We start from the raw sequence: 27,697 nt of genomic DNA, 5'->3' as shown, positions 1-27,697 counted from the left end.
GAGCCCCGCCCCCGCGGCTGCAGCCGCGCACCACAGCGGCGCCCGCCCCTAACGGTCCCAACCGCCGCACGGCGCAACGCCAGCCTCCGGCACGCGCGCGCTGCCGGGGAGCTGCGCTCCTATTGGCTGGCTGGCTGGCGGGTGAGGCACGTGGCCAGCGGCTGCACGTGGTGCCGTTATTAGGGGGTGCCATCTTGTTTCCTTGTGGGGTTTGGGTGGTTGTGAGGAGAAGGTAGGTGATATGTCTGCTCGCATCTGATGGAGTGCTGGGGCAGGCAGGCTCGCTCAGTAGTGTTCCCTATATAGCAGCCGTGGGGTCTGCTGGGGGGAACAGGCAGGGGGTTGCAGCTCATGTGTTTTGTCTCCTGCAAGCAGATATGGCAGGGCAAAGTGTGAACGAAGAGGACTGGAATGCAGAGATGGGAGATGAGGTGTCACCAGTTCTACCACCTCTTGAGCAGGTATGGGGTTGTAGCTGTTGGGCTGCTGCAGCATGTTTACTTCTCTTACCTTTCCTTCCTCCCCCCTGGCCCTGCAGCCTGGGATGGCTAGTGGGCTGTGGTTTGCTGTTCCTGTGATGCCTGAAGCACCTGGAGGAACTTGCCCTTGCATGTTGAAAGAATGTTTTCTTAACGAATTGTAGCCTCTCAAAAGTGTTGAGGTGCCTTGCCTCCCTGGAGGCTCCCAAGGCGTGGTCAGTGTAGCTGGTTCGTGTTGCTCTGCCAGCTGCTTAATGCTGCCTCTTAACATTGGGTTGTGAGAGGATGTGTACTTTTTGGAAAAATGTGGCATAAAAGTGACATGTACCAGTAAGTCATTAATTGTGGTAAATGGGCTAAGAATTGAGTATCTGTGTGGATAGGCTAGTGGTAAATGGGCTAAGAATTGAGTATCTGTGTGGATAGGCTAGTGGACCAGCAGAGGCTGGATGGCAAGTAGCAAAAACTGACGTCGGGTAGAAACTTGCAGCTGCAGTTCACTTGTGATAAGGGGTATTCAAGGAAAGTTTTGTAACTACTAAAAGGAGTAGTTCCTGTTGCCTACCCTTTTTCACTTCTGACACTTTCCTGTTCCCTTATTAATATCAGATTTAGTGTTTCTGAAGTCGTAAGATAAACTGAGAACAAATGGCTGGTTTTTGGGTTTAAGTAGGCTGCAATTTTTGACAGAAATCAGATCGGTTTGATAGTCCTTATTACCGTCTATTGAATAGTGGAAAGGCAGTCATAGAACTACATTATTGGGGGCTAATGAACCATGTCTTTTGGTGGTAGTTCTTGTTTGTGGGTTAGATGTGAGCTGTAACTTCTCTCTTTGTGCTGTTGATGGCCTTCTAGCTATTTTGTTTGTTGTCTCTTTTCTGCTAGCAGTCACTGAGTTGCCATTTTGTTTTAACCACAGCAACAAATAGAGCATGAGTGACTCTTACAGCTGACCTTCATTGTTAAGTCAATATAGCACTTCATATTGTTCATAAACTGTATGGTCTGAAATGCATGACTAGAGTAGGAAGGATGAGGAGTGCATCTGTTTGAGGATTGTAGATAAAACTTTGACTATAATTTACAGTGTGTTGCTGCAAATATGGTGGGCTGCTATAGGAGTTCACTCTTACTGAAAAGAGCAGGTTTTTCTCCACACCAGCACTTTACTTGCTGCTCTTTTATCCAGGTACCAGTACTTGTTGTATACTTTTAAGAGATCTTTTAATTTTCTAAACTGAAGACTACTCCTCAGTGATAGAGAACTGACTTTGATGTCCTTGACCAGCAAAGTTGCTAAAGAGAAAATAAATGGAACCTTGTATTTTCTTGGTTACAGTGAGTTGTTTCCTGGACTCCTTTGTTTGGAAAGCTGTGGTCTTATAAAATGAGCTTCTGACTTTTCAAGCAGGTTTAAATGTATATAGAAACCAAGTTAACTTAATTGCATCTATAGCTCTGTATGTGTAAGTGGGTCTCATCATGATGGTTGTCTTCTAAAATAAGTGAACATGGTCACTGTATTCTGTAGAGGGATTCAGGCCTTTTGATGTGTATTTTGAAAGTTTTGAATACTCAGTTTTTTAGGGAAGAAAAGCAAAGCTATTTGTGGATCCTATATAGGTTTATGTAGTATCTTGTGTAGAAATCCTTCCTGTTCAGTTTTGCTATTTTTTACATAGCAGCAAAATGCTTTGGTGTGAAATGGAGAAAAAGATACAGGAGTGTAATGAGAGATAGCTAAAGAATAATGTTTTGCTGCTTCTGGTGTTCTTGAGTGAATATTGGTATCAGAAGAAACTGCAGAAAACTGGAGGAGAATCTGTAACAAATCTCTGATTGTTGGCATTAGTCTTAATGAGCATTTAAATTCAGCCTTGAGGAAGAGGTGGGAGGAGGAGAGGTGAATGGCTTATCCAGATGGATATATAAGACTAAAAGTAAGGTTGCCCAAAGAAAAAATTACAGCATATGCTTTCAGGATTTTATCACTTTGGGTTTAATTTCCTGTAGTCATTGCTAGCCACATTGAGGACTATAAAAGCTGTAGTAATATTTAAAAAGCACAGTCTTGAAGTAAAAGGCTTGGTTTATGTGATGTTCCTCAATCATCTGGTGTTTTGGTTTACTAGTACATGTCTGGCTTGTGTTAAACAGTTAAACATGGCTTTTGCTGGAAATGAAGTTTATCATAAGAGTAAAACGTGAAAATTAAGTGCTATTCTGTATTATTTTCAAATGGAGTATCTGAATCTTTGAACAAATGAACATGGACTGTCATATTTCAGGTAGTTCTTTTTAAGCTATTTTGTAGCATGCTCTAATAAAATCCTAGAAATGCAGTTTATGAAACTGATGAAAGCAGGTTTTTTATTAACCATATGAACAGACTGAAAGGTCGGAAAAGAAATGTACTTGAAAAGATTATGGTATTGTTTTGAGTGATAAATGTTTCTTATATTCGAGGTGTAAAATCTTTGTTGACATGGTGGCCTCCATAAATCAGTGATAGAAGGCTAGATGGACTTATGTCACTCTGTTTGTCACCTGTGTATAACGTGGTTTTGGTGACATTCAGGTGCAAACAGTATGCTCTTTAGGATACTGAAGTGTAACTAAATTGAAGTGAACAGAAGAATCTGAGAGACTGCATTTCAGAAGGTGCAGGAGGCAACTTCTTTCGAGTGTGAGACTGCGTTTGTGTTTATGTGCTTTGCCTGGCCTGGGCTTAACATCATGATGTTCCTTGTTTTTTTCTTTTTGTAGTCTAGCTTATTTGGAAGACCAAATGGCCTCTCATCTGACTTCGCTCCAAGTGCAGGTTCGTTCAGTATGTGAAAGACACTTTTGATTTCAGTGACATCTGGGGCATTTGATACCTTGAACAGTTTAGGAGGTTAAAGAAAGGCACAATATTTTAATGTGGAGTAAACAACATCAAATTATATGGGTAACATGAGTAGACTTTCTTTTTGATCCTCAATGTTTCCTTTTTTACTGCAGTTAAGTGTTGAATACAATGTAAAACTTCTAATGAGAACCAATAGGTATTACCTCACAATCATTTCTAAAACAGGCTCTGCTAAACATGAACAGTATTGAAAATAAAGTTATATGTAATGTGCTGCAGTTCTATCAAGGTCCTGTCTGACAGTTGTGTTGAAAATAAGAAAAGGTCAGATGAAGTTGTTGAATAGAAACTTAGATCTATTTAAACCTAACAAAACCACAAGACAAAAACATTGATGTTTGGTATCAAGTTTCTGTAAAGCACTCTTGATTTAATGAAGATGATGCCTTTATAAACTTGAACGGAAGTTTTAGATACAGAAGTTAGAAGAAGTTTAGATATCAAGGTTTAAATATGAGAAGCTGGTGTTGCTGCCGAAAGTCGTTTGCCCCAGGCTTTATTTGTTTGACTCTGCAGTAGTCAGATTAGGAAACAGGTATTGCTTAGAACTGAGAGTCTGTGGAATAAGGCAGGTGTGGTGTTCACATTGTAGTCTCTGAACTTTGGAACATTCTTTAAGACTGCTTAGTATTTTAACTTAAGAGAAATTGAATTTGAGGTAAAAATTTTGAGCTTATTTAGTTGTTTGCACTGTGGAAGAACAGCCTAAACTTTATTTTTAAAATTTGTGGTTAGCACAAATTATGTTGATATGAGAGAATCATAGAACAGCTCAGGCTGGAAGTGATCTTGAAAGATGATCTGGTTCAACCTTTTGTGGTAAAGGAAGCCTAGATGAGATTATTTAGCACCCTGTCCAGTCCCATTTTTAAAATCTCCAGTGATGGGAACTCCTTCATTTCCCTGGGGAAGTTGTTCAAGTGAATGATTGTTCTTACTGTGAAGGAGGTTGTAGTGTGGATGGTGTTGGTCTCTTCTCCCAAGTAACAAGTGATAGGACAAGAGGAAATGGCCTCAAATTCTGCCAGGGGAGGTTTAGATTGGGTATTAGGAAAAAGTTTTTTACAGGAAGGGTTGTGAAGCATTGGAACAGGCTGCCCAGGTAATTGATGCAGTCACCATCCCTGGGGGTGTTCAAAATACGCACATCAAATTCTCATGGACGTGGGTTACTGCCAGTGTTAGGTTAATGGTTGGACTCTATGATCTTGAGGGTGTCTTCTGAACAAAATGATTCTATGAGTGAAGATGGTAAACAGTGTTGGCACCCATCAGTCACTGGCATACTCTGGTAGTGATTGGCCTCTAGCTAGAGTTTGTGTTGCTGAGCTCAACTCTTGGAGCCCAGTGTTTCTCAGTCCTCCTTGCTGTCCAGTTGTATAGGCTTGCTTTATTGGTTTGTATATGATGATGTTATGTGAGACAGTGTCAAAAGCCTTACTTTCTTGTTTTCTGTCTCCAGGTGTTGTTGAAAGACCTAACAGAAGTGAACGCATGCAGGACAATTTTGGAGGTTATTCTAGGGGTAGAGGTAGGATTGCATAGTTAAAATTTGTGGGTTTGAGGTGATAAAGCCTTCCTTTTGGACAAAACATTTTGAATGGAGGACCTTGCAACTGTTGTCTGAGTAGGCTGTGGAAATTCAAATTTTACTGTGTTGCAGCAGTACTGTTGTTGAGTTGTGCCACTACTTATGGAAAACAGTAGTTACGTTTGTGATTAGCTTTGTAATTTTAGGTAATTTTTTTGTCCTGTAAAAGGACACCTTCATGATGTGTTTTGTTTTTGTTGAGTGGGAGGTAGAATACGGACCTGAGGTCCCTTTTAAATAGGGTGGTTCTGTAATTTTACTTTTGGGTTTGAGGAAGGGGAAAAAAAACAAACAAACAAAAACAAACCCCAAAACCACCCTGACACAACAGCAAAAAAGCCCACCCAACCCATTCAAACCCAAAAGCCTGTCCCGAACTTAGAGATAGCTTTGAATGTTGATTCTTTATTCTAGTTATGGTTACTGTTCAAAGTCTGAACAGACAGTGTCAACCAGCGATTACATTTGGTAGTGGGAGAAATTTTGGAAATTGAGAACTTTCTGGATTGCCTCTAATTCTGGTGGCTAGTTGTATTTGATAGGTTTTTTCCTCTTCAGGTGCTCAGTTTTGTTGTATCAGAGCCAAATGAGTATTTATAACTTTGGCAATACTAATCCTTATTTCTTTGTAATGTAGACACTCAGCATCACCCTTTAGCTTTGACTGCACAACGTAAAATACTTGACCATATTTGCTAGAAGGCAGGACTCTATGTTTAAAATCTGTTTTGTTTACATCTTGTTTTGATTCCATTCTCCCTGGAGAGGGCTTTTTTTTTCTGATAATATCATTGAGTCATAATGTAGTATAAAAGCAACTGAGTATTAGTATTCACAAATATGCCACGTGTAGGAGTATACTAGTGCTCTTCTGTGGAAAACCTGAAAGCTTGTTTTCTTTGGTATCCATAAATCAGTGTTTAATCCTTGTCTTCTTCCTACTTAGAATAGCAAATGCAACTGTTGTGTGAAATTCACACTGAAGAGGTGTGTAATTGGCGCTTTAGCAGTACTGCCATTTATGGTTCTTAGAGGTACTATTGGAAGCACATAGGGCAGTAGAAGCTACTGTCACATAGCATCTGTCTAGATAGTTCTGTGGCTGTAAGTGGGCCTGGTTATGAACCAAGGAAGGTGGAAGCTCTAGTCCTGATTTGGGCATGTTGAGCAAAAGTTCTGACCTGCACAACAGCTGTGGATTTGCTCAGAGTTCTTATGTTATTTCTTAAAAAAAAATCTAAACCATTTTGGCATCTCTTGGATTGATGCCTGTTACATTAGGGGCATGCTAGACTTGTTTGACTGAGCAGGCAGCAACACTTTAATGTGGGATGATGAACAGTTATGCTGTAGACTCTGGCAATTGCAAAGTAAGTCACAAGCTGTATTTAAGGTCTGTAGTATTTATGAATATTTATATCTAGACTTTTGTGTGTGAGCCTTTAAGATGTGATTATTTTTTTAACTTAAAAAAACTCAAATGACACAAATTGCTTTGCACCAGGCATTGGTGGAAAAGGAGCTGCAGATGCTGTGGTAGGATAACTTCCTGGTCTCACTTAGCAGAAGTTTCTCTTTGATAGAACAGATGTTCAGTTGGTGAATAAAGACTAAGGAGTAAATGATGATATAAGTCCACTGCTTGGATCTTACACAACACCTAAAACTGTCCAATCCAAAATGAGAAACACCTTGTTTATGCATGTGGCTGTTCACTTCCTAACCCTCCCCAACAGGAGGGTGATTGTGGAAAGGGTTCAGAAACAAATATTCATTAAATACTTGGCACTGCCTGTGCCAAACAATTGAATAAGCAGTTCTGAGTAATAAAAAATAGAAATGGCTAGATCTGAAAGGCAGGTTTTCAAATCCTTGCAGCAAAGGAAGCAGCAATTGCAATACTACTTCACTCTACAGTACTTATTATGAAAACTGAGAAGGTATAAATGCTGTCAGTTATTCCGGGACTGAACCAGAGGACTCAACTGACCTGTATCATAACCAAAGAGTTGAAAGTTAAGTAGCTCATGTAGCATATATGCATGTAAAATAAAATACTTCAATAATGTTTGAATTAATTCTTGCAAAAACAATACTACTGGAGAGCAGTAGACTCTTCTCCTTATAACACTTTTTGGCAAAATATTTTTTTTTCATTTTTGCATATGTTCAGGCAGCGTGTTTTGTTGTACTTTTGGTCTGACTTCATAAAATAAGGACTGAAAATAATAATTGCTATATAAAAGGTACCATATCTGCACATGCATAATTGAGAAAACTAAGTTGTGTGCTATGCTGTACTGCAGGCTTTCAAGAAAGGAACGTTAAGGATTCTAATATGCAACATAGAGGTTTTAAAGGATTTCCTGGTGGCTTTGGAGGAAGTGTGGGTAAGTGTTGTTTGGTGTTTTAATTGTTTTGTTGGGTCTGTGGGTTTTTTCTTTTTTGACAGTTTGTGTGGTAACAGCATACTTTTGGTCATTCTTCTGGGTTTGTTGCTCCATGAGAGCTAGGAATGTAAAGGTGAAAGCTATGAAGTAGCTTCTCTTCTTCAGCTGTATTATGAAACATGAACTGTGTCTTTGAAAAATAATATTCCTGGGAATAATAGAGCATAAGTTGGTGTTATAAAGAATCTGTTGGGGCTGTTGCATTGTGGATTTTTTTTAGAGTAAATAGCATTAGCTTCAAGCATAGTATTTCATTATAGAAATCTTAGACATGATGTCCACTATGCTGTGTATAACTTACAGGTATGAAAGATGAGCATTCTCTTAATTTTTGAAATGTTTAGGCAAATCACTTAGTTTTATTGTGCTTTTTATCTGACTTCATAAAACAAGGACTGCAAAGAATAATTGCCAAATAAAGATGCTTGATCTACAGATGCATAACGGGGCAGGCTAAGTTGTGTACTTTTTTGTACTGCAGGTTTTCAAGAAAGGAATGTAGAGGATTCTGGTATGCAAAATAGAGCTTATAGAGGATTTCCTGGTGGTTTTGGACGAACAGAGAGTAAGTAGAGTTGTGATTTGGTGTGTTGCTGTGGTGTGGTGGGTTTTTTTGTGTGTGTGTGTTTTTTTGTTTTGTTTTTTTTTATATTGACTGGATTGTGTGGTAACAACATACTTTTGGTCTTTGCTTTTGGGATTCGTTGCTCCATGAGGACTGGAAGTGTAAAGGTGAAAGCTATGAAGTAGCTTCTCTTTACCTGTATTACGAAACATGGACTGTGTCTTTGAAAAATAATATTCCTGGGAATAAAAGAGCATAGGTTTGTGTTATAAAGAATCTGTTGGAGCTGTTGCAATTGTAGAATTGTTAGAGTAAGTAGCGTTAGCTTCAAGCATAGTATTTCATTATAGAAACCTTAGACATGATGTCCACTATGCTGTGTATAGCTTACAGGTATGAAAGATGAGCATTCTCTTAATTTTTGAAATGTTTAGGCAAATCACTTTTTTTATTGTGCTTTTTATCTGATGTCATTAAACAAGGGCTGCAAAGAATAATTGACAGATAAAGGCACTTGATCTGCACATGCAGAATTGGGCAAGCTAAGTTGTTGTGTGCTATGTTGTACTGCAGGTTTTCAAGAAAGGAATGTAGAAGATTCTGGAACAGAAAACAGAAGTTTTAGACGGTTTCCTGGTGGCTTTGGGCAAAGTGAGGGTAAGTTGTTGGATTATTCTTTTTAATGTTGACTGTTTTTTCTGGTAACAAAACTTTTGACCATTCTCTCTGGGTTTGGCTGCTCCCTGAGAACTAGAAGTGTAAAGCTGGAAGCTATGAAATAGCTTCTGTTCTTTAGCTGTATCATGGAACATGAACTATATCTTTGAAAAATAGTATCCCTGGGAGTAATAGAGCATAGGTTGCCATTATATAGAATCTGTTGGGGCTGTTACACTGAGTTTTTGGAGTAAATAGCATTAGCTCTAAGCATAATATTTCATTGTACGAATTTTAGACAGGATAGCCACCGTGCTGTTTGTTACTTACAGGTATGAAAGATGAGCGAAGAGGCAGACCTCAGTCTGGCATTTCTGTTGACTCTGGAGGAAGAAGAGCATTTGGAGCTCATGCAGGTGAGACTTTTTAGTAGGGTGATGAACCTTTCAGATTTGTCATTGCTGATTTGTGGCAGTGCAGCACCTTCTTAGCTTTGCTAAATGTCACTGTGATGATTCTTCCTTTCTGGCATAAGAACCTACTGCAAATCTTAGATTGCTTGTTAGCATGCCTACACAAGACATGTTTGGCACTTGAATACATTTTAGTAATGGGATTTTTGAAGTTGTTGTCGTCCATAAGTTGTTTTTTGTTTTTTCTTTCCTTTGTGCTGCTGCTACTGAGTCATTTAATGCACAGGGAAGCAGAGGTGCTAGCCCTGAAATTCAAAGCAAGGCTTTAAGAACTTGCTCAGTTTTGAAATAGTCACTCTAGACTTTTCCACACTTCCTATAAAGGGAAGTGTTGCTTTATGTTTGTCTGGGCTGACAAGATTTGTAGCTCTGAGAGGCCAGGCCTTCCTGATGACTTCATGCTGATATTGGTTTTTGCTTTTTGTCCTTATGGTCCTATATTCCTTCACCACTGATGCTACTGTAACTTGTAACGTAGTTTTGTGGTACCTAGAGCATAGTGATCTCTCACAAAAAGTCCCATACCTGTTAAGTAGTGTAATGGGTGGTAGATGGCTGATATTCCCCATGTAGGAACGTTTTATGTGATACCCATAAAATAACTTTTCACTGTAGAAAAGAAACAATGATTAGTATGTGCTTTAAGAAGCAATCATTAATATCTGAAGAACAGTTAACTTGCTTCTGTTTGACTTGGTTCATTCTTTTTCAGATTTTTAGTTCAAATAATGACTTAAGTGTTTATATAGGCGACATGCTGATACTCATAGTAGACATAACTGCATACTTGATGCAATTATTCAGTACTTTTTCATGACCATTGTATAAAGCGTTAGCATGAAAAGACTGTTACGAATATTGGTAGGTAACAGTTCCACTAGTCTGTACAATGTTTCATGTGATAACAATTCTTCATAAAGAGTAGTTTATTGCATAGGAATTATGTCCTTTTATAGTAAGAGAATGTGAATGGATCTGGCAAAGAAACAGAGCAGGTACTACTAGGCTGTTGTGCTGCCTCCATCTCTGAATAGCGGTCACATCACTCTAGTAGTGTCTGTAGAGGTAATGAAGAGGTAGAGCTGTGGTGACTTGTCTTAAAACAGTTGTGCTTTTTGCAGCTAGAGATACTGTGTAAGCATTTTATATCTTCTGTTGGAGAAATAAGTATTTAAAGGTGATCAAACATCCTGTATGTTGCATACTTACTTGGATTCTCTGTTACCATCTTGATAAAGCTGTGGTTTTACGGAGTTGTTTAAGAGTATTGCTGCTGAATTGAGCCTTCTTCATGCAAGTCACAGTACTGCCTGCCTCTTTAGAACTGGTGCTTAATGTTTAGAGTTAGTAATGCAGTCTTGTTGAGAATGAGGAATCATGTTAATATACTGCCTTGATGCTGTTCTTTTGTGCTTACACTGCTGCAGTGAGGAAGAATGCAGATGAGGGTGGGTGAAGGAGGCATTGCAGGGTCACTTCTGTGGTACTTGTCTTAAAATTGTCAGTTTCATGGTATGGTATTATTGAATGGCTTGAGCTGCACATTTGACTAGAGAACATATTAACAGCTTTCATTGTCTTTCTTCTTCTTCCCATTATCTACATTTCTAGCTGTCTTTCTTTTCCAGAGGTGTCTTACATTAATGGATTTATTTTAACCCTGCATAATCAGCAACACAACTTCCTGCACCTGAGGAGCTAGAGGTTACCAGTTAGGCCTTTCCTTTTTTGTGTGTAGTAAGAGTAAGGACTTTAACAGCAGTGTTTTCAGAATTCTTTTAACAGCTCACTCTTAATATAATTTTTACATATATAAAATGTGGTACTTCCTCACTCTTAAGAAAAAATTACTTTGTTTTTCAAGTGGCAATGAAGTCAACACACACACAATATGTGGATGTCAAGGTGAAAACTTCATGGAGTGGATGTTATAAATGTATGGCTATTGAAATAACAGAATAGTTTTCTGATCTTAATACTCTTCTAACTCTTGAAAACTTACTGTGATGACACTGAAGTTTATGGCTATGGCTCTTTAGCTACTTAGAAGTTAGTTATATAGCATAAAACAAGCATCCTCTGATTTTGTATAAATGGTTCTTAAAACCAAGATGCTGTAACTGTAAGCATATGTGAGTTTCTTGTTACATTATCTTGTTTATCGGTTTTGGGGAAAAACTTCAGGAGTAACAAAACAAGGTTATAAAACTGACATTCCATTGCTCATGGTTCATCTCAAGTGAGTGTATGTAACTGTATCTGCCCTTGCAAAGCATATGGTGGATTTAGAAGAGGTCATTTTTCTTGGTTCTATTTAAAGATATAACTTGCTTTACCTAGACATTTTGTGATGGTTATCTCATAATCTGGGTTGATTACATTTGATTTGATGATAGAGGACTTAACTACAAGTCAAGTAAGGAAGTGATCTGGTTTAAGTCCTTCAACAAGATGCTGAGTTTAATTCCTTCATGTTGTGACTGTGAGGCCCTGCTAAGTTTGATTTTCTGATGTCTTCTCTTTCTGCCATTTGAAACACAAATATGGGACCTTTGTCTTCTGGCTTTCACTGGTGACCTAAATGTTCCCACTCATTCTACCAACCTCTGCGACCCTCTGAGTTTTGCAAGTGCCTCTAGGAATTTTTTGTTAAGGTTTTAATTTAGTTATTTTCTCAAATGAACGTTTTTTTCCTAAAAGCAATTAACTTTGGAATGCTTCCTTTAACAGCTGCTTCCAAAGAATGTGAAGAAATAGGTTCTGAAAAAGGTAAGTAGCTTCTGCACAAGTAACATGCCAGTTTTAATTTGCTCTTTACTCAAATAACATTGTCTTACCCAATTACTTCCAGTAACTTTAAGTAAAAAGCAAGGTAGTGATATGGGTAAATGCATAACCATCTCAAAACCATCCATGTAACATGAGTTGCCAAGCAAATGCTGTTAAACTCAGTATGTTTAAACTTTGTTCATCTTTAAATTACTGGGAAACACTGTGGATGTTATCACATAAATAACGACTAAGTTTTTGGAATGGACTCCTGTAGAATTCCTGTGCTGGTTGTTTTCGTCTTTCTGATAGTTAAACTCATCTACTTGAGACACAAGTGTTAGAGAACTTAATTTGCAATAGTGTAGGCATCTGAGTAATGATAGTAAAGCAAACCATTGTATGGGGATATAGCGGAAGATTTGGTGAGGAGATTAGTTAGGTGCAAGTCCCTTGAGCGTATTTACATTTGTCTGTAGAAAAAGCACATACATCACACTCATTGTTCTACTGACCTCATGTGCTTGATGAGTAGAACTTCTGTGTTAGATAACATAGGCCTGTGAGAAACTCTAGGCACGTTATCACTATGTCCGAGATTCCTGCTTTGTTGTGAGAAAGAGCGGGAGGCTGCACCTGCCTGAAGCCTTGAAATACAGGTGAGCTCAGCAGGCTCAGTGATCTTCCAGCAGGGCTGAACTTAACCAGCACCTGTCTCCCTGCTGGTGTCACCTCTGCATGGGAGCTCAGGTGTGGCTTCGGAGATCCCCCAGTAGAGAGGTAACTAAAATAAAACTTGCTCTTTGCAATGCATTCGTGGCCTCTTGCTCTTCTTGCGACGTGCCTGCGTATGTGCACATAACCATGAAGGAACAGTAGATTCTCAGTTTCAGTGATACTATTTCTGGAAAACAGGTTTGTGTTTTACTGGGTGCCGGTTAGTAAGTAAGTGTCATGATTTGTATGTGCAGGACATCAGGTTGAAGTGTGTGATGAATTATGACTTTCTGAAAGTGTCAGTTAGGACAATCTATTAGAATATTTACTTAGCTGCAATGTTTTTTGCAAGTGACTTCAGCTTTATTTTGTCTTTCTCTTACTCTTGAAATGCAAGAAGACGAATAGTGAACTCCTGACTTATATATGAATAATTTTCTTTCCTGATCCTTCTTTGTTGAGGTTCCTGTGAAATGGCTTCTACTGCTAACCTTTTAGTGAGCACCAAATAATTAATTTTATACCTCTGAGTTTATTAGGTTGAAAAATACATTAAGGAGTGCAAAACTGTAAGTGTACTACCATGAACAGATCACTTTTGTCCTTGTGTATTAATTAATCATGATAGAATAGGATAATTTATAGTGTAATGAGTTTTTTTGTGGTAGAATTGTTTTTTTTTTTTGCATGGTGGTAGAGCTTGATTCAATTTTTGTGAGAAGCTCAAAGTGATGTCCTTGAGCAAGTGTGTGAGACAAGAATGCTTTACAAAAGTCTGACTTAATTTGTGAGGTTTTAGGTCTACTATTGTAAAACTAAGTTCTAATAGAACTCACTTAAGAAATTTCTTGCCTTCCTGAAAAGTCGAAGTGTAAATGATATCCCACTGAACTTAACTGTAGTAGCTCCATACTTAAAATAGTTAGTTTTCTTTATACTGTTCATGAACTTGATTGGTTATGTTCTTAAGGTCCGAAGGTGACTTACGTTCCACCTCCTCCACCTGAGGATGAGCAAGCCATCTTTGCACGTTATCAGACGGGAATCAATTTTGACAAGTATGATGACAACGTTGTTGAAGTGTCAGGACTTGACCCTCCAGCACCAATACTGGTTAGTGGACTCATTATAGTATCTCAGGGTTCGTGTCTGTAGTGATTCTGCAAGGATGTATACTGTCTAATATTCACTGCTAATTAAAATCTTAATAAAGATTTTGAAACTTGCAGGTAATACCATTTAGGAAGGAAATGCTGCCTATTTGAAAGGTATAATTTGAATTCAAAGTGATACTGACAAACTGCAGAAATGTTCCAGAGAAAGGAACACTGGAGGGACAGGAAGTATAATATTTAAATTGCAGAAAAATATCAGTTTAGATCTTGAAGGAAATAGTTATTTGGCAGCAGTTTCTGGGAAGGCTGGTGAAATAATCTTCTTGAAGTCTGTTACTGGGGGCTCTTTAAACAATGTAAATTAACACTTATTGGAATAGTTTTCATGAAATTCTTGAAGTAATTTTTAGCCCTGTTTTTTGTGGCTGCTGTTAACTGTTTAAAAGTAATATATAACTTTGCTTCTACTCAATACCAGGTGGCTAATGTTTTTTTTTAAGCTCTTAGAAGAATGAGGAAGAAGGGTGAAGGGGGTAACAGCACCTGTGTTGAGAGAGAAGACGCAGAGCTTTTTTTTCCCCATTCATCTTCCGAAAGGTTTTCTCACAGAAGTTAATCTGATTTTTGTCATGTATGATACTTTCTAGGCCTGCACAGGGGTGTTGCTTTAGCTCATCTTATGTGTTATGGGATAGAAACTGTATCTTCTGTGTGAAAGGAGAACTGGAGAGTGAGTTTGTTTTCATAGCATACCATGATGTGAGTTTACCTGCTTGAATCCAGATGTATGGCCTCTGAGCAGTTTTCTCTTAAAGCTCGTAAGGATAGATGAAGGCCTTCACTGTCCTACAGACAACTTCATTTGCATGGCATGAGCAGGTTGAAGAAACCTTTAGGGCTTTTACCTGTAAGGACCCACAATCTAGATGACTGGTGAGAGATGACTTTTTAGTGTGGCAGTATTCTGTGGTAAGTGTCTCAGTTTTTAAACTTGTGTGGTTGTGTACTGTTAAAAATTTTCTTCTCTTACAGGCTTTTGAAGATGCTAACCTCTGTCATACTTTAAACAAGAACATTGCTAAAGCTGGGTACTCTAAACTTACTCCAGTACAGAAATACAGCATTCCTGTTATACTGGCAGGACGGGATTTAATGGCATGTGCCCATACAGGATCAGGAAAAACTGTAAGCATTTTGTGTAGTGTTCATACTACTGGAAGTGTGTGACCTGGAGCTTCTGAGTAGATGCCTCAGTCTCCCAAATTAAGATTATAATAGATGCTTCACAGCTTGTTGTCTAATGATATGGCTTGTGCTGCAACAGCAGGTGTATAGTGTCATGGTACACCAGGCCGGTGTTCAGGGCTACAGATACAGATTGAGAAGTACAGGCAGTCATAGAAACTGCTGATGAGGAAAGAACACTCTGCAGTTGAAGTTAGGGTCTCTTTCTTTGTGGGTTTTGTGTGTGTGTGTGTTGGTATATGTGCTTTATTTCTTGTGGTTTTGTTTTAAGGGTTTTTTGGATGTGTTGTTTATTTTTTAAATTATGGCAGATTGTTAAAGTGTAGCGTGCTGGTTGTCATCCTTGCTTTGGTGAAGTCTGATCTGCACTGTTCTAGTTTTAGGAGATTCAGTATTAATCTTGAAGCAGTGTTGACGGTTGATGTTGACAGCTGTCTCAGCTTGTTAAACTGTCCCAATATACCCAAATCTAACTGCTGACAGCTCTGTATGAGACTGTTTGGACATTAAGTATAGCTTTTTGCCATTCAGTATAGTATGGAATTTTTGCTTTGTTATGTAGTTTATTAGTTACTTGTTTTGAAAACCCTTTTCTGTTGGGGGTGGGGGAATGTCCAAAGCTTATGCTATATATATTCTGAATGCTTTTAGAACTGCTGTACAAATTCTGTTTTGGGGGTAACTAGTCTTACATGGGAGTAAGGGTGCTGGTGCAGCTGTGTTGCAAACTGATCTGCTATTACAGTAGTTCAGAGAATGGTGATACATGGTCATCTTACAGATCTACTAATGATAATGTAAAGCTTGTAAATAAATATCAAGGAGGGTGTTTGATCTTGGGATACGTAATTGTCAATGTACGTCAACATGATGTGTGGAACTGCCCAAAGAACCCAGAAATTAGTGCGTGACTGTGTTCCTGCATTATTAGACTCTTAAAGTCCAGAGATTTTCATGGTTCTTGAACAAGGAGAGTGAAGCTTGAATATTCTGTCATGCATTTAGGTCATTCTTTTTGCAGTCTCATTTCCTTGAAGTTGGTAGTGTGCTGTATCATTTTAGCTACAAGATTGGCTCTCAACTTTTACTGTGACTGATGAAAGCCTTAAGACTAAAGAACATAAATACCAATGCTCTTTTTAGGCAGCTTTTCTTCTACCAATTGTGGCCCACATGATGAGAGATGGCATAACTGCCACTAGCTTTAAAGAGCAGCAAGAACCAGAATGTATCATTGTTGCCCCAACTAGAGAATTGATAAACCAGATCTTCCTAGAAGCAAGAAAATTTGTGTATGGGTAAGCTTTCACAGTCTGTTATTGATTATTACTTTGTCTGAATTGTCAGCACTTTTTGTTCATGAATTCTTTCAAAAATTTTCTGTGGCAGTCGAATGACTACAAACACTGGAATTTAGATGGTAATACTGGCTAGCATGGTTCTTACTATATGGCTAGGTATTTAAACTCCCAATCTTGCTGATATTTTGGGGCAGGAGGGGAGAGACTTACTCCAGCTTAAAGAGATAAGTACTAGTGTCACATCATCTTTACTAATGAGAAATGAAATTTCTTAAGTAATTTAAACTTAGCTTGTCTTATGTAATTTATACTGTTTTTTATCTTCATCTGGACAAAAACAAAGGTATGTGCTAGGTGTTTTTAGTTAACTTTCAGTCCTGCTTTCTAATAATTCCTTACTTCCCAGTGCTTCTGGTCCTGGACAGAAACAAGCTCTTCTAGTTCTGCTTTTTCATTAAAAAAAACCCCAGAAGGTCTAGGCTTATCATGTAGCCCTTGATGTTGCCTGAGAGTACAGTTGTACTAGTTTGCCAGTGATATTTCTGCTGTTAATTGATAGGTTTCGCCAAGTGCACAGGAGGAGAATTAAATCTGTTGTTTCTTAACTGCTTGTTACTGTTAGGAAGTGGAATGGAGAGAACATCATCAATGCAAAATCTGTTGGGCTATATTAGACTTGCCTTTGCTCATTCAAGTAAACTTACGCTTGGAGGCTGTATCTGCTTTTGGGAAGTACCATCATGTTTGCATATTTACTTACTAAGCGTGTTACTAAGAATAGCTTCTTAATCTCTAAAACTGTTCTGTCTGTCTAGTTGCATTAATTATACTATTTTAAATTAGATACAGATTATTTAACAGTAAAATAGCTTTTGATTTTAGAAAACTTCTGTTATACTGCGCTGTGGTAAAAGCAAAGCAAGGTGACCTACATTGGGGGGGGAAGTTAAACAATACCAGGGTATGAATCTGTTCCCTCTAAAGAGCTGCATGTCTAATGCTTAGTTCATATTCACAATATTTTTAAACTCTTTGGTTCAGTTAAAAAATAGGAATGTGAAGTATGTATATTAATTGATAGCAGATAAATGTTAATGTTATGAGTCCAGCCTGTTTCTATTCTTGACTAAAGCTTTCTGAAAAGTTTCAAGTAAACCTGGTAAAAATTTAGCAGGTTTTTGATTCACTGTTGCATATGAAGCAGAATTAGTCTTCAAGAGCGGACAACTTGAATATTAAAATATTCGTGTGCATGTGAAAGCCTTAGCAGGAGTTCGTAAAGATAATCTTGTAAACTTAACCCTTCAGCTTTGTAAAGTAGTTATTGCTCATAGAGGTGGTTTTCTACAGAAGAATATCTGATGTGCTTCTAATCAGTAGATGTAATCAAAACCTTTGTAGGAGGAACACTAAGTAGTTTATTGTTTAAGTGAGTTGCGGTCTAATGCTTGAGTGGTGCACTGCGTGGCCAGTGTGATTAGTTGCTTTGCAAAGATCCACCTGTGGGTTTTTTTTTTGGTACTGTCCTTTCAGGGTGCGGAAAGATTATTTCTGAAGCTCTAAAGGCATATATTTGATATTTCTGCTTTTTCTAAGTATGCAATTTAAGAGGTGGCAATGTCTAATGCTATTTTGGCTCTTACTGCCAGTAACTTTCAGTTTAAGGGAGAAGGAAGAATGAAAGTAAAGTGTTCTTTCAAGTGACAGGTGCAGCCTCTTATGTAGTATGAATAGGAACTCTGAGCTTATGGTGCATCAGTTTCTGGTCTTGGGTTCTGCCTTTGGTTATAAGCTGTGCTGTATGGTGAGGGAATTTGAACCACTCTAACTTGGTGGTGGATCTGATTATTTTTTTCACATTTTCATGAAACAACACTGCATACTTCCATAGTTAATCCAAATCTTTTTCTATATAATAGAACTTGTATAAGGCCTGTTGTGATCTATGGAGGTACACAAACAGGCTACTCAATTCGTCAGGTAATGCAAGGCTGTAATATACTATGTGCCACTCCAGGAAGGCTTCTAGACATCATTGGAAGAGAAAAGGTAAGATCTCAAAGCTTAATCTGAATTCCCTAAATGATTTTGTTTTTTTGCATACTGGTTCTTGTTTTTCACATTCAATAGAGGTAAAAACTAGGGCCACGAAAACCAGTTAGTATGCCGCCATTGTACAAGCACTCACTTAGAATACAAGTGGGCTTTTCTTGGAATATTTAAATACTGTGAGGTTTTTGAAAGAGTAGCAGGAATCCAGATCTCTTCAGTCCCTTTCAGGGCCCACTGGAAAACATCAGTCTGAGTCTAACTGGCTACAGTGTTCTTGGCAATTAAATTTTACAGTTCAAATACATGGAACACCTTCTCTTAGTTCTCATGGGAAATACCACAGCAGATTTTCACTTGATGTTCTATTAGTTTTGCTATAATAGCTGTTCTCTGTCTGGAACTATGCCAATATTAAGTCTTTGAATGTCTCAGTATTAATTTTAGTAAAATAAAAAAACTTCCAGGTGTAATATTGTATTTGAATTTTTATTTTTTCCAGCCATTTTAACTTCAAATTGAAATTGATACATACTATAATGGTGGCTCAGTGATCTTGCACTGGACAAATGAAATTTGGAAAAACACTTCTTGGTAATAAACTGGAGATTGGCTTTCTGCAGATATTAGGCTTCTAGTCAAAATGACAGTCGTTGTCAGCAACAGAAAAGTTGTAATGTCCTTAATGCTTCCTGACATTTTTTTTCAGAGAAAGGAGTTTTTTGAGAATGTGCGTATGTTATATGAGAGAACCTTTCTAAAACCCAGGCATAATTTCAAAAGACATGTGCTAAGTAATAGTCAATCTTTGGGCTCTGTCTTGGTTTATATTGCTGAACAAAGTTCTGAAGTACTTCAGTGTACACATACTATTAGAATTAGTGCAGATTAAAATGTTAAATAAAGGTTTAGATGCAAGTAAAACATAAGGCACATAGGCTTTTATTTGTGAATAATTAACTTCTACCAGAAATAAATAAAAGGTGGATTGTGGCAATTAGAAGTGTATACTGCCATTGAACCAATACAATTTTTCTTTCACTGAAATACTTGCAGATTGCTTTGCATAATGTGAAATATTTGGTGCTAGATGAAGCAGACCGCATGCTTGATATGGGTTTTGGGTCAGATATGAAGAAGCTGATTTCTCACCCAAGCATGCCACCAAAAGATCAACGTCAAACACTAATGTTTAGTGCCACTTTCCCTGAAGAAGTTCAGAGGTGAGTAAAGTAAAACCAAAAATATATCTGAAGGTGTATTTGTATAGAGCTAAATGTCTTGGAATTGCTAAGGACACTCTTTACTATTAAAAGCTTACCTTGCTAGAAGATACTGAAAAACTGTTATGTTAACACATCTTGCTGAAGGGTTCCCTTTTTGTTTAGGTAACTGCACTCCTAGTAACTTGCATAGACTGTTTTAAGTTGGGAACTACAAAGCAATTTGCAAAGTTTGTCTGAAGGCTTTTAAATTCTACTTCTGCAGAAGTCCTCTCAGTGCCCCTATTTTTTTTTTTTTTCTTGTCCTCCTCCATCACACCTGTGGAAGCTCGGTGATCTTGGCTGTTTCACAAACAGCACTGGTACTGCTGTCTTTGGCATTAGGACATAATATGACCAGACATCTCAGTTATTGCTCAGTGTACCACCCTTTCTGATGTATGATCCTTATTTGCCTGCGTAAGTGCCATTTGGTTTTGTTATTAGCATTTGGAGGTTTAGGTCTCCCATTAAAAATTCTTTTTTATTTTCTCCTCTTGTGGTTTGTGGTTTTTTGTTCCTTTTACACAGTTTAAACTTGCCCTTTACTTTCAATTTAGGACTATATCTCTATATCTCTATGTGAGATCTTAAACTAGTCAGATCTTAAGACCAAACACATTTATTAATAAATGTAACTTCCATTTGGTATGAAAAGCACCTTTTCAGTGGCAATTACTTGTACAAATCAGGTAGGAGATTCGAGTCCTTAAGGCAGTCCTTGAACGTTTTTAAGACTTGCTTCTTTTTTAGAAATTTGTTCTTAAACTTGGTATTACCTGTTTTCAGTTAAAGGTTGGCTTGTTTACCATCTGACTTCCAGTGTAGTGGAAGCTGCTTTGTCTATACCAGACATGAAGCAAACTTGTGTATTGATAAGTTAATGCAGTTTATTAATACCCTGGAGTATTATGGGGCATTTCAAGGAATTACCCATTTTGGCAAGTTTGTCTCAGATAAGATCACCTATGTAAAGAGAACTGAAAAGGTGCACTGTCTGAACAAAACTTGACTTTTGCCTATGGCAACTGGTAAATAGATGTCATATAATAAACTGCATTTTTAAGCAGTGCTTTTGTTGAACAGTCAAAAAGGATAGTGTTGACTTTTGGATGCCTGTTTTGAATTCTGGCCTGTGTAGGATTCTTCCCTGTCCCTCCCCCTAGTGGTGAAATAGCACCCTGAGAGTGGTTCTGTGAGCATATATGTCAGTAAGCAATTTCATTACAAGCATATGTGGAACTCTTTCTGAAATGGCTAGAAAGTGTGGAGTTTGTCTTACAAGAAGCTGCAGGGTTGTAATAAGTCTGTGTACCTTCTTATTGATCAAGTTTTTTTATACAGCTGTCTGGAGAATGATATAGACTCATTTAGGTTTTTAAAAAATGCATATGACTGCTTACATCCTCTACCTTGTGAGGAATGATACAAGTATTTGTTGTGAGTCTTACACAAGTATAAACAAAGTTACTTGATCTTAAAGCAAAAGATGTAATTTTTTTACATTACATAATAGATGTAAAGTTGCTCAATTTTGTTTCTTTTCAAGGCTGGCTCGTGAATTTTTGAAAACTGATTATTTATTTGTTGTTGTTGGACATGTGGGTGGAGCCTGCAGTGATGTTCAGCAAATTGTTCTTCAGGTTCCTCAGTATTCCAAGAGGGATAAACTGATAGAAATTCTACAAAGCACAGGTAACTTTCCTTATTCCTAATTGTTTTCCAGGGGAGACTAAACTGATTGTGATTAAAAACAACCATTCGGCGGGGTTGTGCTCTTGCTATTGATGTAGTCATGATTTCATTCTGTTGTGTGTTTTACACGCTTTACAAGACTACCAACTGAAGCTTGAAGCAGACCTCCAGATCTGTGTTTTTAGACTTATTTGTGTTAAAGCTATCCATCAAGGTCTCGTCTCCGAGTACTAGCAGACAAGCTTCCCAAATGGTTAGGTTCTTCATGTGGTCAGTTAAAATACTTTAGCGTCTGGGAGTATTATTTCCAGACTATAGGTGTATTAAACTTATGTGAATGTTTGGGCCTATATTTTGTTAATGGTTGTGATTTTTCCAGTTTTGCTCTAAATGTATCTGAAGTTTAATGCTGAAAACTGGAAAGGAGTTTGGAATTAAAAAATGGTCTGTGTATCTTGCTGTTCAGTGCTCAGAATGGTGTGCAACTTTTAGCCACGTGCTGTAGAAAGTGATTGTATACTTATCACAGAGAACAATATTCATTTCCTCCTTTTATTAAGGAGAAAATACAATGTACTTGTTTTCACCTGGGTTTCTGTGTTGATCTAGAAATAGATTAATTGAATTTAATTAATTCAACAGAGGCAAGAAATCAGTCATACCTTAAAGACTTTATTTAAAACCCGTTCTGATATTAGGTGTTTTTATAAGTAACTGCAACAATGAATAGTGAAAATTCATCAGGCTTAAACTGCAGTGCATCTGAACTCTTGTTTAACATAGGTCAGGAACGAACCATGGTGTTTGTGGACAAAAAGAAAAAAGCAGACTACATCGCAGCCTTTCTTTGTCAAGAAAAAATAGCAGCCACGAGTATCCATGGGTAAATATTTTTTGAGTGCAAGTCAGGTAATAAGTGCAAGTCACTCAATACTGTGTCTCAGGAGAAGCTTTTATTGAGATTTCATGTTTCCCCATATCTGTGTGACTTAACTTGTCTTGTTTCAGCTAGCGTAATCATTAGCAGCTCTTCTGCATTGAGAATGTAGCATTTATGAAGGCCAGTTCTCAGAATGTTTGAGTTTACATCTTTCTGATTGACCACACTTCGCATGCTGTCTGTGACCTGGAGAATATTACACCTACTCTGAAAAGACAAAAAAAAAGTATATAATTCAGTAGAATTGTGTATTGTTTACATGTAGTTGTTGGAATTATTTGTGTGATGAAAACCAGGCATTTTGGTGTTACTGGAGATGATATTTGTAAATTCAAGTGGCAGTTGTGAACCTTTCACTCTATCTTGTCACTTTGGGTAAGTGTGTAAGGTGAGTTGTGCACCATACCAATTTCTGATGCTGTCATTTCTGCCTGCTTGATGTGGTAATGGACATAGCATTTGGATGGAGATTAATCCAAAGAGAAGATGTTTTAAGTTGTATTTGTAGTCCACTCTGTAGTGTTAGATAACAAAACAAATGCTGAGAAACATGGTGAAATAGGTTTGGACCTGGAATTAGCAACTATCTAAAAAGGTGGTCTGTCTTTCACATAATGAGCTGGAATGTAGTTCTGTGGTATTCGTTTATAGATGAAAATGTAGGATGACAAACTGAATCTTGAGATTCCTAGTGAACTGCAGCACATTGAAAATGTTATTTTGCAATATTTTTCATCTTGTAATAGGAGGAAGTGGCTTGAATTCTTGCGAGTAAAATAATGTTTTGGGCATTGTTCTGACAGACATATCAAATATCAAGGTTGTAGATGGGTTAAAATAACCTTAGTACACAGATACAAGATGTTTGCCTTATTAATTTTACAGGTGTGTGAAGGGTCTTTTTGAGAACAACTGGCCTTCTATTCTTGGCTAATCTGAATTGCTCTCCCCAAGTTCTCTTGCGTAGGAGGAGGTTCTTAACACATTTCTGTAGAATTATTGCACTGTTTTTGAAGATATATTTACAAGAGAATAAATGGTTTCATGGAAGCTGCTAAATTGTTATTAATGTTACTGATTTCTGATTAATTTGAGTTTGAGTTGAAGTTAGTTAGCATAGTTGCTCTTCTCTGGAATGGTGGTTGTACCAGACTTCACTAAATGTCCCATGTTAGATTGAAAAGAGCGCTGTTTTTCAGGTTTCTAATTTGTTCTATCATTTGGACAACAAAGAACATGAGTTAAACTCTGGACCTGCTGCATTTAAGTGCTGGATAATCTGTAAATACTCCTCAAAAATGCAAACCCCAGAGCAAATGTAGTTTTTCTTGCGATGACAAACAGAAGGCAAGTGCTGTACTGTTGGCTGGCCACACTTGCTAGTATGTCTGAGAAATGGCTTATGTAGGAGTCTAGGTAGACTTCATCTTTGTTATTCTGGTTCCCTGCTACACATCAGTAGGTAAAGCACTTCTGACTATGGCATGAAGAAACAAACAGTTAAACAAGTGGATCTTCTTAAAGAGGCAGTGCGTTTGAGACATGACTGGCTCTGATTCTTTAAAAAAAGATTTTTCTCTAGCGACTTAGGTTAAAATAGTTGTTGTGTCTTACTTCTAATCAGTTAAAAATTCAGAAAACCTGAACTGATAGTCTGTGTGGTTTTAGTGTGGTGGTTTTGGATTTTTGGGGTTTGGTGTTTTGCTGATGGGGTGTTTTTTGTTTGGTTGCTTGTGGTTTTGTTTTGCCTGTGGGTTTTTTTGTTTTGCGCTTTTTTTTTTCTTAAGAACTACTTTTGTCTGTGAATCATGACCTTTTAAGTTGTATCTTAGAGGTGCTGCAGATTTTTTTGAGACATCTATTCTAATTGTTATTTCATTTGTAGAGACAGAGAACAGAGAGAAAGAGAAGTAGCTCTTCAGGATTTTCGTTCTGGAAGATGTCCGGTTCTTGTGGCAACATCAGTTGCAGCAAGAGGTCTGGATATTGAAAAAGTTCAACATGTTATTAATTTTGATCTTCCTTCTACCATTGAAGAATATGTACACCGAATTGGACGAACTGGTCGTTGTGGAAATACAGGCAAAGCCATTTGCTTCTTTGATAAAAGTTCAGATGGCCATCTTGCACAGTCTCTAGTTAAAGTACTTTCAGATGTAAGTTTAAAATCTTAGTGCCTAACTTTTTCTGTTCTTTGATATTTCATTTCAAAGCAACTACTTATTGGTACAGTTACAGAACTCTTACTATTAATTAGTAAAGCAGTTGAAGTCTCTAATTCACTTTTCTAACTATGTAGGCCCAACAGGAAATTCCAGTTTGGTTGGAAGAAATTGCTTCTGTCCCTCAAGGAGAAATACAGTGTAGATCAGTTGATAACCAAAAGGTAAGTCTGGAAATGAACTTTAAAGTCTTGGCTTTTAGAACTTGCTCTCAGTGTAAAAGTGTGTTTAGCAGTATATATACAGAGTAATAGCACAAACTGCTATGACTGTAACTGTGCCTGTATCTTGGTGGGACAGTTTGCTTTACTTGGACTCTTACGGTGTGGCCTTACTAGCTGCATTAGTCTTGATCTGTAGTGTCAAGAATTATTTTGTGAAAGAAGAGGTTTGTGCCAACATAAAGGTTGTAATTGTAGAAGTTTCTCTACTGCATATGTAGGCTAGGAGCAAACAGTTGTTAGTTATACAGTCACTGCTTGTTATGAATTACACAATCAATTAACTCATTTGACTAAAAACTTCAGGTGATTATAGCTAGATCAATGACCTAATCTGATCTGTGTAAAATTGTTCTTAATAGCTGACAAAGAGACTTTTGGTATCTTAGTGTTGCTGAGACCAGATGTTAAAATTACAGCTTGAATAAATTAGGCAAGGTGGCACAGGTCTCAAACTGCTCTGTAGGCATAGAACTTTAATCCCAAACTAGTGACTGCTTCTACTTTATTTTTTTTTTAATCTGGTATTTGATACTTCTGGCTCTTATTGACTGGGATTTTGATACTTTCATCAAAAGCTTTTCCTTCATCTCATGCTTCCATAAGAACTTTATCACATATCAGTTGCATTCCAAATGTTAATACTCTCTTAGACCACAAACGAAAAAATTGCTCTCACTGCTTACAGAATGTCTGACGCTTGAGTTCAAGCTCAGACCTTCCTTTCATTATCTTTTTCCATACTATAATCAGTTGCCAAGGGAAGCTGCTCTGGAGCTGAGCCAATCAGCAGCAGAGTGGCAGATCTTGGTGCAGAGAGGGTTTTTTTGGAGTCAGGGAAATGCCAGGGCAACAGAGACACCCACCAGGAGCTGGTAGTTCTTGTGGGAGATGTTGATGACTCATTGGCATTGCCAGAGGAATGGTGACCACCCCCTGTGCCTTTAAAGAGCAGCCCAGGGAGCACTAGGAGTGTTGCAAATAGGGTGGCAAGCAGGGTGTGGCACAGCAGTTTTTGTGGAAGGGTGTGCAGGGAGGCCACAGTCACCCTACCAGCTCAAGACATTAGTTTGATTGGTGAGTAGCACCCTCCCAGAAGGAGCCTTGCTATGGTATCGACTTGGCATAAAGTTATGTCCTATGCACTCACCAGGAAGGATGCAGCAACCAAGATGGAGCTCCCATGGAAACATGCAGCTGTCCAGATTTCAGGCTGCAGGGACTGCCAGAGCCTCTTGCTGCTATGGGATGACAGTGGAGACATCTGTGTGAGATGTGACTATGTGGATGACCTGCTCAGCCTGGTGGCAGAGCTAACAGAGGAAGTAGAAAGGTTAAGAAGCATCAGGGTGTCTGAGAAGGAGATAGGGAAGCCCGAGCGTCATTCCACGAGTCTGAGACAGGAATAGGAATGGTGACCAGAAAAAAGCCGAGATCAAGGGGGTTCTATATCTTCCGCACCATCAAACCGAAGGCAGTAGCTGAAAGGAAAGGGGTGAATGGAGGCAAGTCCACACTTGGGACAGCAGGTAAAAGCCCCTTGCCACCTTGTTCTCCCAGGTGCCTCTGTACAACAAGTGTGAGGCTCTGGATGTGAAAGGCTAGTCAGTGGATGAGGAGAATGAAGGTACATTTACACTGGAGGTGTTGACAGGGTCAGAAAGGCCTACCCCCTGTATTATGACCACCTCCATGAGGAAGGAAAGACAGGTTACAGTTGTAGGTGACTCCTTTCTGAGGGGGGCAGAAGGCCCAGTATGCCAGACAGACCCTCCTCTTAGGGAAGTCTGCTGCCTTCCTGAGGCCCACGTCAAGGTCATTACTGATGAGCAAGTCTCATAAACTGGTAATGATGGATTTGGAGAGAACTGAGGTACTGAACAACATTTTTTGCCTCTGTCTCCTCTGGCAAGTTCATTATTAAGTATTAAATGGAGAAGGAAATTTTTCCCTGAAATTATGTGAACTGCTTTTGTGTTGGGTAAAAGAAGTTGGGATTTGAACTTTGAGAAGGATTATTCCCACACCTGATAAATCCAAGGTTGATTCAAGTGCTTAAATTTCACACTGGGGTCTAAAAACCTGTTGTATAAAAGTTTAACGATGAGTGCTTCTGTATTTATTTTCAAATATGACCAAATTACAATAAGACATGCAGTAGAACACTAGAATTGTTTTGTAGTGAATTTTACTGTTTAAATGATTGAAGTGTTAATGACTCTAAACTGGTATCTGTTCTTTTTCCTAGAATTACAGGGACAGAGGCAACGTGAACCCAGGAGGAATGAAGATGGCTTATTCTGCAACTGAATTGGAGTCCTGGGATTAAAGTTACTTTAGTACCAAACTAGATTGTATTCTGTTGTCCTTTAAGTGAACTGTTGCACTTATTGTTTCTTACTGTTGAGCATGGAACACTTCATGTTTAGAGAAGTAGTTGGTATCATATGCTGAAGTTTTCAGCCATGTATATTGTATTCTGTTATGATAAACTCAATTGTCACTTGATGCAGGAAGTCAAAAGCATTTTTTAGGAAACACTTCAGGTGTTAAGTGTTAAAACTTCCACAAAGTGTTTAATGCTTGGTGGCTAATATGCTGTTGTAAAAAGGTGGAGGTTTTGCAAGTGGAAAATAGTAGATCCCTTGAACTTACTACTTTGTTATCAGAATTTTTAATAGGAAGATAGTATTCTGAAGACCTAGTTTGGAAAAGACCTTTATGTAAAGGGATAATCTAAACTTCATGTTCATTCCTTTGTGTGACAGGCCAGTTACAAAATTTTAATCTGGTGATGAGCTGACTTGGTCTCAAGGATCTGTTAAACATCTTGTAAACACTTACTTAATAAAAACTTGAGGAGTGCATATTGATGGTTGTTTCTACATCAGATATACAAAAGAGCAGAGGTCACTGCGATTTCATGGACTGGGATTATTTTGACATGCACGTAACATGCGCATCTCCATATGAAACTAAAGGCCACTGGCTACATTCACAACTTAGTTGAAACAAATGTTCATACAGAGCTG

At 38.1% G+C, this 27,697-nt stretch overlaps 1 protein-coding gene across 1 annotated transcript; it reads left to right on the top strand.

Moving 5' to 3' along the window:
- Nucleotides 1-377: 377 nt before the first annotated feature.
- On the top strand, nt 378-27,391 carry DDX4 (DEAD-box helicase 4; the record flags this gene model as incomplete). Its single annotated transcript, XM_082074196.1, has 18 exons — nt 378-461; nt 3,249-3,303; nt 4,856-4,924; nt 7,291-7,374; nt 7,916-7,999; nt 8,573-8,656; nt 8,989-9,072; nt 11,860-11,898; nt 13,586-13,728; nt 14,763-14,915; nt 16,119-16,273; nt 18,196-18,325; nt 19,382-19,548; nt 21,137-21,282; nt 22,066-22,165; nt 24,108-24,378; nt 24,522-24,608; nt 26,914-27,391. The coding sequence occupies 18 exons, from the start codon at nt 378-380 to the stop codon at nt 26,992-26,994; spliced, it is 2,016 nt and encodes a 671-aa protein (XP_081930322.1). The 3' UTR covers nt 26,995-27,391.
- Between the last annotated feature and the right edge of the window lie 306 nt (nt 27,392-27,697).

This window comes from Streptopelia decaocto (assembly GCF_964273445.1).
Source record: "Streptopelia decaocto genome assembly, chromosome: Z".
Taxonomy (NCBI): domain Eukaryota; kingdom Metazoa; phylum Chordata; class Aves; order Columbiformes; family Columbidae; genus Streptopelia; species Streptopelia decaocto.
This window is presented reverse-complemented; position numbering and strand designations above follow the sequence as displayed.